Source organism: Crinia signifera, chromosome 2, assembly GCF_055691185.1.
Source record: "Crinia signifera chromosome 2, ASM5569118v1, whole genome shotgun sequence".
Taxonomy (NCBI): Eukaryota; Metazoa; Chordata; class Amphibia; order Anura; family Myobatrachidae; genus Crinia; species Crinia signifera.
This window is the reverse complement of record NC_139218.1, coordinates 213,062,653-213,075,805: the sequence shown is the minus strand read 5'-3', so window position 1 is coordinate 213,075,805 and position 13,153 is coordinate 213,062,653. Positions and strand designations below refer to the sequence as shown.

General features: G+C 42.9%; 1 protein-coding gene across 6 annotated transcripts in view; it reads right to left on the bottom strand.

Moving 5' to 3' along the window:
- KCNQ4 (potassium voltage-gated channel subfamily Q member 4) overlaps positions 1 to 13,153 on the bottom strand; it is a 165,173-nt gene continuing 152,020 nt past the window's right edge. For 5 of the 6 annotated variants that reach the window (XM_083173678.1, XM_083173679.1, XM_083173676.1 and 2 more), the window contains 3 exons: positions 10,704 to 10,835; positions 8,963 to 9,104; positions 1 to 6,875 (listed from right to left, as the gene is read on the bottom strand). In XM_083173678.1, coding sequence (XP_083029804.1) covers positions 6,657 to 6,875; positions 8,963 to 9,104; positions 10,704 to 10,835 — 493 coding nt within the window. In that variant the 3' untranslated portion in view covers positions 1 to 6,656. The remainder of the gene's footprint in view (positions 6,876 to 8,962; positions 9,105 to 10,703; positions 10,836 to 13,153) is intronic. The other variant, XM_083173682.1, reaches the window with a different exon arrangement.

Here is a 13,153-nt window from a genome sequence, read left to right as displayed (position 1 = left end):
AACTTTCTAAGTAAAACTTTAATGAAACCAATAAATTAGTGAGGTACATAACAGTTCTATTGCAAACGCATCTATTTCCAAGTCAAGTTTCAGTAGCTCAAAGCATTCTCCTAAGCCCTTCTAACTAGTTATTCTTCCCCTTAGGAAAATAATCCTCCCTATGCCCAGTGGTGTCACTGGGAAGGGAGAAGCAGATACTGTCTGTTTTTGGGATGAGCCTCCTACATTGGATGCAGATTCTAGCTCCATGCTGGTGCATGCATAGCATTCGTTTAGGGAGTGCAGGGTCCTAACATGAACCCAGTACCAGGATACAGGGGGCACCAATCAGAGAAGACTCTCACCTCACTATTAGACCTGTGTACTATGCTGTCAGAATTAATAGTTAAACCATTTTAGTAAATCTCTATTTTGTATCCATGGCAGTAAAACAGAATTGTTTGAATATAAAAGTCAGATACCAGACGCAGAGTATGCATACTGTAGTTCCTAAGAATCAAACTCAGCACTGCTAATGCATTTACAGCTGACTGAGCGATGGTTTCCAGCTTGCTGCATGTCAAATGCAAAGTGCCAGTTGAGTGCTATTCTGACGGGTCATCATGTGCATTGCTTTTAACATCTTACAGATGAAATAGCCACACTATGGGCCTGATTCAGAACTGCTCACTGGTATGCGAGTTTTTCCAAGTCCAGTGAGTAGGTAAAGTCCTCCCCACCCGAGTGAAATTCTGCCCATGTGCACGGCTGCAGATGTGGTCACAGCCGTGCACATAATGGAAAAACCATTCGGAATCACTCATCATGGAATGGTTTTCCCCTCTATTTGAAGTGCTACAAAGGCTGTGGGGAGAAGGAGGTCGCTGATGTCGGCAGAGGCCCTCTTTCCTAACGGCCGAGGAAGGCCTAGGTTTTCTGGGACATGCCCAGAGAATGCTGTGTTACCACTCCCAAAGGCCCTCAGGGTGTCAATTACCCTGCGAGCTGTCTTCGTAAGGACACCTCGCACATGCACACAGCATACAGTGCGCATGCACAGCTGTCCCATAATCGCTCATGCTGCGAATTTGCAGCAGAGTGGACAGGCCTGAATTGGGCCCTATGTACTTGAATTTTGTACAGGATACTTGCTTACTTGGTGGCATATGTATAAAGAGTGCAGTGCAGTGCATGCAGTCCCTGAGTCAGGATGGACTAAGCTGCCTACCCTCCACCAATGCAATGTGTTACCCAGCAGCCATCAGTTCCATGGTTTAGGTGAATTCTTTGTGAATTTGGTGCCTGCACCATGTTTTTTGGAGAAATCACTGGAAACATGAGCGCCATATCATCTATAAATGGCCTATATTTTCAGGGGGAGTTGGGCCCGGACATTAAGCTATGACCCCTCGTGTGTTAAATTGTTTATGTCATTTACAGCGTGTTGAGAATGACCGAACACTTCCAAATGTTCCCACATAAAAGCTAGGCCATACTAATGTCCTCTCCGCTGCATTTTGTGTGCTCACAGTTCCTTAGAACTTTAGTAGTCATGGAACACACTCTTCTCTTCCCAAGAACCACCCTTCATCTCCTCAATAACACAGCAATGAGTGTGCACTTCTCATTATATGTCAATGGGTTTAGAATTTGGTCATAGCACCTAATACAGTACCCAACCGAACAGTATGGAGCCAACACATGGGGCGACTGTGCTGAGCGATCTGAGCAGTGCTGCACAGCAATGTGTGCTGAGCGATCTGTGAGGATCAGTGTTCTCCGGTGAGAACACTGGCCCTGCCCGGCGATTAACTAGATTTATCCAGCATGCAGGATCTTAATTGCCCTGCGATAGTGCCGCGCGGGGCCGTGCATCGCTATCAATATGGCCCATACGCACAGAACGATGTAGAGGCATTTTCTAAGAGATCTAGTCAGATTAATTAGAAAATGGCCTGAAATCATCCCATGTGTAGACCCCATAGTTAAGTTTAACCAAAGGATATAATTGATACAGTACATTCCAATAATGTCTTTACAAAGAACAGTAAGACCAATGTCTATATTTTATTTGTCTCAATGTGTAAGACGACTTAGGACTGTCTCTGTACGAGTTTTTATACAGAGCTAAAGAAGAGGTGAGTGGTGGGCAAATCCTGAAGTGTTAGCAGTATAGTGTCTAATCGCAGTCTAATTTGAATCTAAATTAAATACTGAGCAAACATTTTGCTATGGAAGAGAAATAGTTCTACGCAGAGCTTTGCGGCATGTTGTGTCTATATATTTCAGTGTTGTGGGCTGCTGTATAAAACAACTGGGCAAAAATGAATAAAGGTGTAGATTTGTGGGTGCTGTGCAGGTGTTCTAGTAACCCGAGTGTCCCTCTACCATGACAGGTTGAGCAGCAGTACATAGATACCACCCACAGTATGCATATTACACCGTTTTGGAGGTGTAACCTATCATTAAAAAGGTGATAGATTCTGACAATGACTGGTTCCATATTCTTCTTCACACTATAAATGCTAAAAAGTAAATTGCTTTAAATTGCGGACATTCCAATATCAACATATTTACAATTTATCAGAATTGAAAAACTTTGAGATACAGGTTTGATCATGGAGGAGGCATTTCCCTGTGCACATCTAATTTCCTGTCAGTAAGAAAAAGTAACGACATTACAGGGAACCCTTATAAACCTAAACTGTTTGACAACAGAGGACAACAGTCTACAGTGAGGTAGATAATAAGGTTACAAACATACATACAGAATTTTCATTACTATCAAGGTAAGTAACTTTTACGTATTAGACTGAAGCTTCCTTTAAGTCAAGATACATAATTATATAAAGTATCCCTTGGCTTTACTTCCACACACCTACTACAGAGCCTGTCCTGATTGGTGCATTATGTTAGGGATGTGGCCTTATAGTAATATGCTGCGTGGTTTGGGTGGATCTGGTTTATGTGGACAGTGGGAACTTATTGCTCTGATAGTCTTGCAACATTGGGAGGTCTGCTTTGTGCACCTCTACATGTGCCCTATTCATCAATAAAACAGATAAATAGGTAACTTTTTTGGTGAATTATTTTGAATGACTTGATTCAGGCAGAGTGCTCATCTTTGGTCCCATGTCCTGTCCATAACAGCAACCAGAGGTTATATTGTCTGAATGCATAATTGTAAGTGAATGTTTGCTATTGCTTTGGAACTTGTGTAACTTGTTTTAGACACAAATTCAAATTCCAGCGCCCCAGTTATGATTACCAATGGCTAGATATACATTTCTAATGGCCTTGGAGCAGTTTGCCATTGCAGGAGAGGGATGATAGAAATGAGCAGATACAAGCACAGCTAGTGATAAATCTGTATAAAATGAAGGTATGGAACCCAAGTGCATGTTGGTCTTACCTGGAAGCTACATGCTTAGGATGTGGGATGGGGGAAGTCATGCTATGTGCATGTTACTGGAAGACTACGGAAGACAGAGCAATACAAGAAAGCACAATGCTTTGCATATATTTAAATATTGCTTCTCCTAGAGAGACAGCTGTGCAAATAATATTACTGAGTGATCATAGTAGATCACCCATGTACATACACATACAGACCACATATTACATTCTACATTCTTTATACGCAATAGTCTGTAAATACAGCTGCGCACAGATCACGCTCTCACACATACAATAGCTGAAATTCCATGCATGTACAACGTAATCTCAGTAATGGGTGTTTGTGTAAAGATATTTCATTGTATACATTTATTTTTATATGGGAAAAGTTTGAGAACAACATAGCATAGGTATACAGTGGTATAGGCCATCGCAGCCTTATACAGTCAGACCTGGCAGATATGGTGCCGCAGGATCAGGCAATCTATGCCATCACAGCACAGCCCAGCCCTCCTTGCAGGCAGTTTAACATTTGGTAGACATACAGAAGATGATATGTTCGGGTACTGTGAGGAGATGTATGTGAACATTATTGGATTTGGGAAATAAATAAGGTTTCATTACTTTATATATTATTATATACTTTTATACTATTATTTCACTGGGAGGATGGTGCCCATCCGTAAAGGTTTGCAGCTGAGCCCATTGTAAATTTAGGCTTGGAATCCAGCAGAGTGTATGTTCTCCCGGCAAAGATCATGATCTTGACCAAGCTAGCACTAAGAATCCCTGTATTAGAGTAGCACAGAATATAAATAATTTCTGCCCTTTACGTCAAATGGAGGTTTTGTGTTTATTGCTTGTGAAAAAAGGGGATAAAATGAAAAGGTCAACAATAACAATGTTAGCATTCATGATTACGACACAGTGTTGACATTCATGATGTCAGTACTGTCAGATTGTCAACATTAGGGTTAGGCTGGGAGTGGGGGGGTAGACTGCGGAAGGGTTATGTTTAGGTAACAGGTGGTTAAGGGTGTGGGGGTGGGATTGTTAGGGATAGGAAGCAGGAGGATCAAGGTAAGCTGCGGAGGAAGGGGGTGTGTTAGGTTGTGCGAGGAGGGGGATTTAAGGTTAGGCACTAGAGGGAAGGTTTGGTGTAGGGAATAAATTTGGGGATAGAAGGGAAACATGAAGGATTGGAGACCTGACCCGGAAGTGAGAATTCATCGCTAGGCCACCAGGAACAATATAATTCGACATTTCACCATTGTCTGTATGATGAATGCTGACAAAATCAATATCTCTGATGTGCTGCTAACTGTATCATTGCTCTATTTCCATCCCTTATAGCAAATTGAAGTATTTCTTGTGCAAAGAAAAATCTTGTTTTTGCAATTTATGCCTTGAAATGCGGCATCTGCTTTATGTTTTTTCCGGGATGCAACCAGGACGTGTGGGATGTAACATGATGTATGTGCCTTCTGGTCTGCCTATTATCCTAAGAAGACATGTTTATATTAAATATTCACAATTTTGCTCCACAAATCCATTCACCCTGTTCTGATGGTTCATGCAGTAGCTGACTTGCTGCACGTAAAAAAATAATGTCCCTGTCATCTGACAGTATAAATGTATAAGGAACAATTTACCCTGTGCTGAATCAAAAATAGCAACGTTTTGTTCAATCCTACTTTGTTTAATGTGGAATCAACCTAAAAAGGATAATGATAGGGTTCAGAGGTGGATGGACTACACTATTATGTCTGTTACAGCATACTGCCATGTTTCTGGGAAAACCTACCGCTCAAATTGAACAACTTAAGTGTTCTGCTAGCATAAAGGAACGGCACAAACTTTATCTACAGCTCTTTCCCTGCTTACAAAGCCCGCATTAAACATTAAACAAGAAACAGTCAATCAAAGCAAATAATTTCCATGATATCATTTCCTTTACCCTCAGTATTTACTCACAATGCCAATCAATAGCACAAACATCAACAAAGTAAATTCTATCTGGAAATGTTAAATTTAGGCTCTATACACACTAGAGGATATAATGATATTGCTCAGAAAGGTCTTTCTGAGTGATATCTTTTACTATTATCTTCTAGTGTGGACACTTAATATTGATAAAGATGCGCCCATAAACAGCATTGTTACAGAGCAGTAGTGACCCCTGTACCACTCCGTGTTGTGATGACATCACACATAGAGTTCGGAAATGATGGTTCGATGAAGTAGAGCACTGGCCAGAGATTAGAGTTTCTCAGGCTGCCTGTCCATGGTATCCCTCAAGTGCTCCACTGATCTCTGGAGTAGCGCTACTGGCTACGGGGTGAGGTTCCAGGTATGCAGGCGCCATGTTACAACTACAGTGCCTCCACAATGGACCTCCACCCTGTGTATTTACATACCCCTAGTTATGGCCCTGAAAACTTTCACTTGTATATATTTACACAAACACCGCACTTGCTGATCTATACGCACATATTACAATTATACTAAGAATACAGTCAACTCAACAAGCATTCCTGCTAAACACAAACATATGAAGACATCAGTTTGTCATCAGTCACCCACTCATTTCACGCCATCAGATAAGTTATTCCACTCCAGCAGGTGAAATTCTTCAGTATCTGATCTGGAAGATGTCCATCTTCTACCTCTGGAGATGAAGTTTGTATAGCTGAAATCCATGCGTAAAATCAGTTTGTCTCACTGTCAGGTTGAGCAAAACATTTCATTTACCAAAGAGACCATTTAGTAATAAGCTCAAGTTTCATGTGCACCAACTTCCCCCACACTCAGGAGATGAAAGATAGACAAGAGCAGCATCTGCATAAGATCTTTGAGGCACTTTCTAGAGGCTAAGTGTTACAAAAATGGCACTCGCCAACTTCGCAGGACATTGAAGCAAGAAAGGACAATGTAGAAGGACTGTCGCTAATTTTGGCCACACGGCAGCTCATTGTTGCGACCTTATAACGTGACATCTTATTCACCTCACAAAAGAGACTGATGGTACAATGGCAATGTGATACGGATAGAATATATGGCTTGTAAAGTCCTTCCTCTGTTACACTGCCAAATTAAGTGCCGTTCCCAGAGGAACCAAGGTACAATTGCATAAGAATAATCTATGTGCATTGTTTCATAAGATGCAGAGAGTATACAAGTCTGTGGTGTCTCTGTGCCTGTAACAATGGTGGAAAAAAGTCAGACTCCCGTATACCAATACAGAACAGAAGAGACATCCTTTCCACTGTGCCGCATAGCCTTCAGTCCATGTTGGTGCTGTCAGACCGAGAAATGTTCAGTGTCTGTGCAGACACAGATATATCAACCTGATCCACAGGGCTATGGTAATCAGATGTCATATCCTGGTCTATTAGTGGCATATGCATGGAAGACATTGTAAAGGAGCTGGTAGGACCCTTCCTTAAACACTGGGTGTAAAACCCAAGGATTACATCAAGTTTATCTTCAATGGACTGGACCTGCAAAAGAAAGACCTTATTAATATTTGACATTACAATTTAAGGAAAAAGACATGATGGTCACCTGCAAGAAGTAGGAGCTTGCAGTCAGTGGTGCTCATTCTGTGCCATACCTCTACTGAGACCACGTGCTCTGCAGCATCAGTTAAACAACTCATTAAGAATAATGGCAGCTGTATTCAGACCTTCTCTACTTATATAATGTAGCTACAAGCCTACCTACTTGTAGATCAGATCTACAGGAAGGTAGGCCACTAAAAACAAAGAGAATTGGAATATGCAACATGAGGCTGATGCTGAACTGAATATAGGGCCTGATTCACTAGTGATCGGTCCCCGGCGTATTTGCTCTGGGGACCGATGGTGCGGCTCCGCGTATGCCTATAAGCGAATATATGCATGTACAGGGGCGCTGTGCGAATGCTTTTGGCGACTATCACAGCAGAGGCATTCGCACAGAGAGGGGGCGGGCAGGTAGAGGACAGGGGGCTGGCGCATGGGGACACCCGCATACAAATGGATGTGTCAGCGTACATGTCCATTCGCATGCTTCCACGGCATTAAGCCATTCGTTAAGCAGCATACGACCACTGCTTAGCGAGCTGTACGGAATCAGGCCTTTAATTTTGGTTGTAGAGCAAATCTTTTGTGTTCTCACAGAGGGGGAAATTTACTAAGATGTGTATTCTACTTCACATGTGATGTTGCTATGGGAAACCAATCAGAATCTACTTCTTATTTATTTAGCACCCTATAGAATATAGTAGACAGGATCTGATTGGTTGCCCATAGCAACATCACATGTGAAGTAGAATACACATCTTAGTAAACTTTCCCCAGTGTGTCTGATTCAGATGTGGTTGGAGGAGCTATCGCTGTATCATACATGGATGAAGCAGAGAGAGCAGTAATATGTTAATGCAGCAGGAGTTGTCATGCCTTCTGTATGCATTATTGATCCCAGCTGCATCCAAAAAAGCAGCTTTGCATCATCTGCTACACCATCAGCTGGCTACATGATCCATGGGTCTTGCAAACTGGCCGCTGCAGTTACAACATACAGTAGATGTCCTCCAACTGCGATCCTGGCCTTCTCCCTCCCCGGCAACATCGGTAGCACATGTCTGTTTTGGAAAATGAAGGCTGTTGCCGTACCCTCCCTGCCACCAAAAAACATCAAACTGGCTGATGCTGTAACATATCCTCCATCGCAGACCCATACCCCTGGCACACATCGGTATTTTGCAACATGAAATGCAGCTCCGTCCTCATCTGACTAAGGCCCAGTGTGCATGTAAAAACAGGTGATAGAGAGTTCTTTGCGTTTCAGTCGCATCTACACTTATGACTGAAGAGGCGTAACAAGCCATTCTCACATGGGCATTGTTCAGCGAGGGCATATAGTTGACAGCAATTGTAAATACTACCGTTATGAGGATTTCAAATAAGCTTTACTTTCCTTAAAAGTAATAGCAACCCATCCCACCAGTGCTGTCACTATAAGGGCCAGGGCCTATTTCCTGCACTCAACTGATTTTCTATGGCGGTCAATTACAGTGAAAAGCTAGTGGCACCACAGTGACAGTAATTTCACATTCCTGAAGGCTGCTAAGGTTTGTACCTACATAATACAGATTGGGTCTGTGTGAGTAACCCTTTATAAGTGGTTGGTGGACTGCGCATATGAACAGTCTTTTGTGTGCATGTGCAGGTCCACTGTGTGATATGCAATGTCGCTGGGCCGATTGCACGTAGCATGGCGAGTCGTGGCAAGGGGCGGCGGACTCGCATCACACCCATGGGAATGCTGGGCGTTCCAATGGAAATGCGAGCGTGCCCAAGTGTGCCAGGGGCAGGCGGCTGATGTCACATGCGAAGGGATTTGTCTTTGTGACACATCCTCTTGCATGGTTGCAAGGGGATACAGGGAGGGGGGGGGGGCAGCTTACTGTGTTAACCAAAATGAGGGCCACTGTACTAACAGGTGTTTGCAGCACATGATGGTGAAATGTCAGCTCATAATTATAGTGTGCCTTTGTTACATACATACACATGTTCCTGCACATGTGAGGGAGATTACTGCTCACCTGCCTCTCTACCTTCACCACTCTTCCCATCATGCTCAACTCATCAGCGGCATCTGCTTCACTTCCGATAGGAAGCTTCTCTCCTTTCTCTCGTGGCTTCTTCTCCATAGGGATAGGGCCGCGGCCAATGATCTGTTCCACCCTACAACAAAATTGGTTACCAGTAAAATCCATGACACATACCTCTTAGCTTTCCGGGATCTGGTTGAGAAGTACTCTATTAGTAATGCCGCATTTTTTATGTACTTACAGATTAGGTACTATATTCAAACTATGCCCCAGGCGATGGTGAGAGAGGGGGCCCAGAACCCTTTGACTGCTGTTTTCACCCTGGGTTCTACAGGTCCATACAGACTTAGGTAATTATATTCAAATATGTTACCAACAGATCCTGAGACGTTATGGCAGGGGTGGCTGCGCTGTGGCACTCAGACGTGCCATCGGTTGCCTCTGACTAAACATTTAGAGAAGACCATGAAGATCTTGCATTCTGCTATGCTGCAGGAGGTACACTTGAAGACCCTGCATAGAGCTTACATGTCACAGGCGCAGCGCAGACACTTTGTTCCCTAACACCACCTTTTTCCATAGTATGTGGGACTGTGTAAAATAAGACGGTTCTGGAATAAAGTTATGGGATTGATTAATGATGTATGTGGCCTACGCCTAGTAAAGGACCCCTTAGCTATGTTGATAGCGAACTTCTCTAATTGGAATCTGGAGAGAAGAAAAAAAATATTGAGCCCATTCCTAACGGTGATAGTAACGGTAGCTAAAAAGGTGGTGTTGCGTTCCTGGACGTCCCCCTCGACACCGATGTTGGCGTCGGTCAAGGCAGATCTGAACAATTTACTCTACTTTGACAGACGTGCCACGCTGCCGGACATAGAGAATGGGGTAAAGCGTTTCCACAAAAAATGGGGAGTCTATATTGACTCGTTAGATCTTCCTGTGAAAACACTGATTTTTTTTAAATGTTTGAGGGTACCACATGGTATCTACTTAGGACATTGACGTGAGGCACGCTGGAATATTTCTGCAACGGAGGGGAGGGAGGGGGGGTGTTGTTGCTTGGGGCAGTTTCAAAGGGAATTTGTAATGTAATAATACGTTATCTATGCCTCAATTATATTTTCACGTTTCATATGTATAACTTTATGTATGTATCCCTTCAGAAACTTAATTTGATTTTGATACCATAATATCAAAAATATAAAATTAGCAACTTGTGAACTATGTTATATTGTCAATTGGAAATAACAGCTGGACTGTGCTGAATGTTGTAAATTCACAATTGTTCAATAAAAATGTATAAAAAAAAAAAAAAATCCATGACACATAAAAGGGTGGTGGAAGTGGAGGGCAGAGACCCACATGATATCAATGGGACAGATCATTAAATCACTGATAACATTTTGTTACAGTAGCTGTGCTGCTAGTCACAGACAATTCTGCTAAAATAATCATCATATCATTTAAATCAGATCACGATTTATTTGCAAGATCTTCTAAGAACATAGAGCCACTAGCATGTGTTTTCTCAGGGCTAATGACTTAAATCATATCATTGTATTGTATGGTGGCACTGCATGCACCTTCATGTACAGTGAACTACTATCTTGCACTACAACATGTTAAATATGAAGCATATGGAGCCAGATTCAGTCCCGCTTGCTAGGCAGCGTATATACGCTGCCTAGCAAGCAGGTAAGCTTCGCCTGATGAATGCCCGCCTACTAACCGTGTCTGCAGACTCTTTATTCGCCCAAGCATGTCCAGATGTCCTGCAGAGTACTGTTCAATCACATCCTTTACGTCATATGGACGGAGAGTCTCCTTGAATTTTCTCTTGGCCACCAGAAATTTTAATATCCTGCATACAAGGAAACACGTTGGGAGAATAAGAACTGAGCCACCTCTCTAGTTAGCAGTATGGGGTTAATGCTCCTGTCTCCAATAGATACCGTGGCACCCGGTTTCCACTAGAAAAGGTAAAGATTTCTCATTACCTATTACTGACTATAACAGAGTAGCCCCCCCCCCCCGCAATGGTGAGTTTGCCGTGGCTGCTTGGCAATGCACTGGCATGCAAATTTGCATGGGAGGGAACAAACCAGAATAACCCCCACAGACACCCAGTTTATTCATTCACCAAATACCTACAGTTTTAGCAGGTTTTCTATTGGATGAAGCAGGCCCGACCTGTGAAATGCATCATATAAAAATAGAAACAAAAGAGTTACCTGCTCTACTACTGAAGAAATTAAAAAATCACTGGAAAACTTGGGCAGACTGTAATTATTAAAGACAATTAGTGCCCAATTGAGGACACTACATTCTACTCTTTCAAGTTTACATGATCTCATGACAAATCTTTACCTGTATTTTGAAAGGTGGTTCAAATTAAAATGCAAACTCTAAAGGGCTTTAAAGGTGCCCATACAAGGTGCGCTTTGCGGGTGCGATGTGTGCTCCCGCGCAGTGCAAAAAGTATTGCTGCACAGCGCGGGGCGGCTTAAAAGCTTCTACCCCCTATGAAAAATCGCTGGTCAAGGGGGAACTCGTTTAGTAAGTTTGGACCTTTAAATGGCATCTATTCTACACACTGCAGTTTATCTAAAATTAGAATTTTTAGCTTATTTCTACAAGGAAGAAATGTAATAGGGAGCATGAAGCCTCTGGTGTGTGAGTTTGTCTAAGAATAGCTGTATTTGTAAAAGCATCAATCAGGTACAATATACTGCTTTCATATCGCAAACCATGGTCAGTCCTGGGTCACTGCTTTCATACTTTACCCGGCTTGGCCATTATATACAGGGCGACCCGTGTTTAACCTTTCTTTAACCTGGGTTGAATTGCTGGGTTGCTTGACCTGGGTAAATTATTTTGGTGCTTTCGACCCGGCAATAACCTGGGTAAAAAGTGCGATGTGAAAGGGGTATTTCAAGGCAGATCCAACCTGGTGTTGTCTTGAAAATTATTGCAGCTTTAAAAAAAACTCCCATTCTAAAACAAACTCCAGCACCTTTCCTCGCCCTATTACATTTACACCAAAAACATATGTAGTAAATATAATTTCACAGGATAAGGCTGGGGCCAGACATAGCATTTCAGTGGGACCTGCTTGGCACAAAGGAGACTGTACACAGTCTCCTATGCTGCCGTCCACACATATGCCGCGAGGCCGCAGCCGCCAGATACACCAGCAACTTGCTGCGATTGGACTGGATGGCAGATGACAGGATTTCAAGAAGAACATATACATTTGAATGTATGTGTTCTGCTTGAAATCCAGTCAGCAGTGGCTGGATCCTGTCCTGCAGGATCTGGCCAAAAGGCTGTGTGTTACTCCATACAGTCTCCTTCAGGCCTAGCGGGTCCCGATGACCACTCTGTGTGGCCCAAGCCTAAGAAGATTCAGATCAGACACAACTTGCTAAAGTTATCATAGGGTTAGTAGATCTTTTTGATTTATAGAGCACCAACATAAACATTAACCTCTATTGATATTTGTAAATGAGAGCAGTACCTGAATGGACAGTTAACCAATCATAATTAATTATGAACAAGAAATTTCAGACAGAAGTCCTATCTCAAGTATCAGCAGTTATTCAAGTGTCTTGCAATGAGTATAATTATATAAATTAGGCAACTTTTTTTTTTTTTACGTTTTGTAAGCAGCGGCAGCTACTGCCACTGGATAAATGTATTTGAAATGTGCTGGGCATTACTGGGCAGTGACTGAGAGGTGGCAAAGGGATGGTCCACCTTATGGGAGTAGTGTGGGCATGTTGCTGAAGTGTTTGCTGACACTGACGCTTTATCGCTCACCTATCATAGAGCTGGTGCAAGTTTCTGTGGTGCATTACAGTGGGCCTCCCAGTCCTTGCACAGTCAGATGGTCGCTTGTGCACCAGGGGAAGAACTGATATAAGCATTTGCATATTAGCGCAGATGTGGCTGCATTCAGAAGACCAGTGCAAGAAGTTTGAAAGTTTCAGAATGTTGACGCCAGAATACCAACAGCCAACATCCCAATCGTAGAGTGTGGCAGGTTAAGGTCAGGGCCAAGGAAGGTGGGCAGGGTTAGACACTAGTGGGGGGACTTAGGGTTAGACTGTATCGAGGAAATTAGGCTGCAGGGAGGGGGGGGTTAGGTTTAGTCACTTACACTTTGGGGGGGGGGGGTGT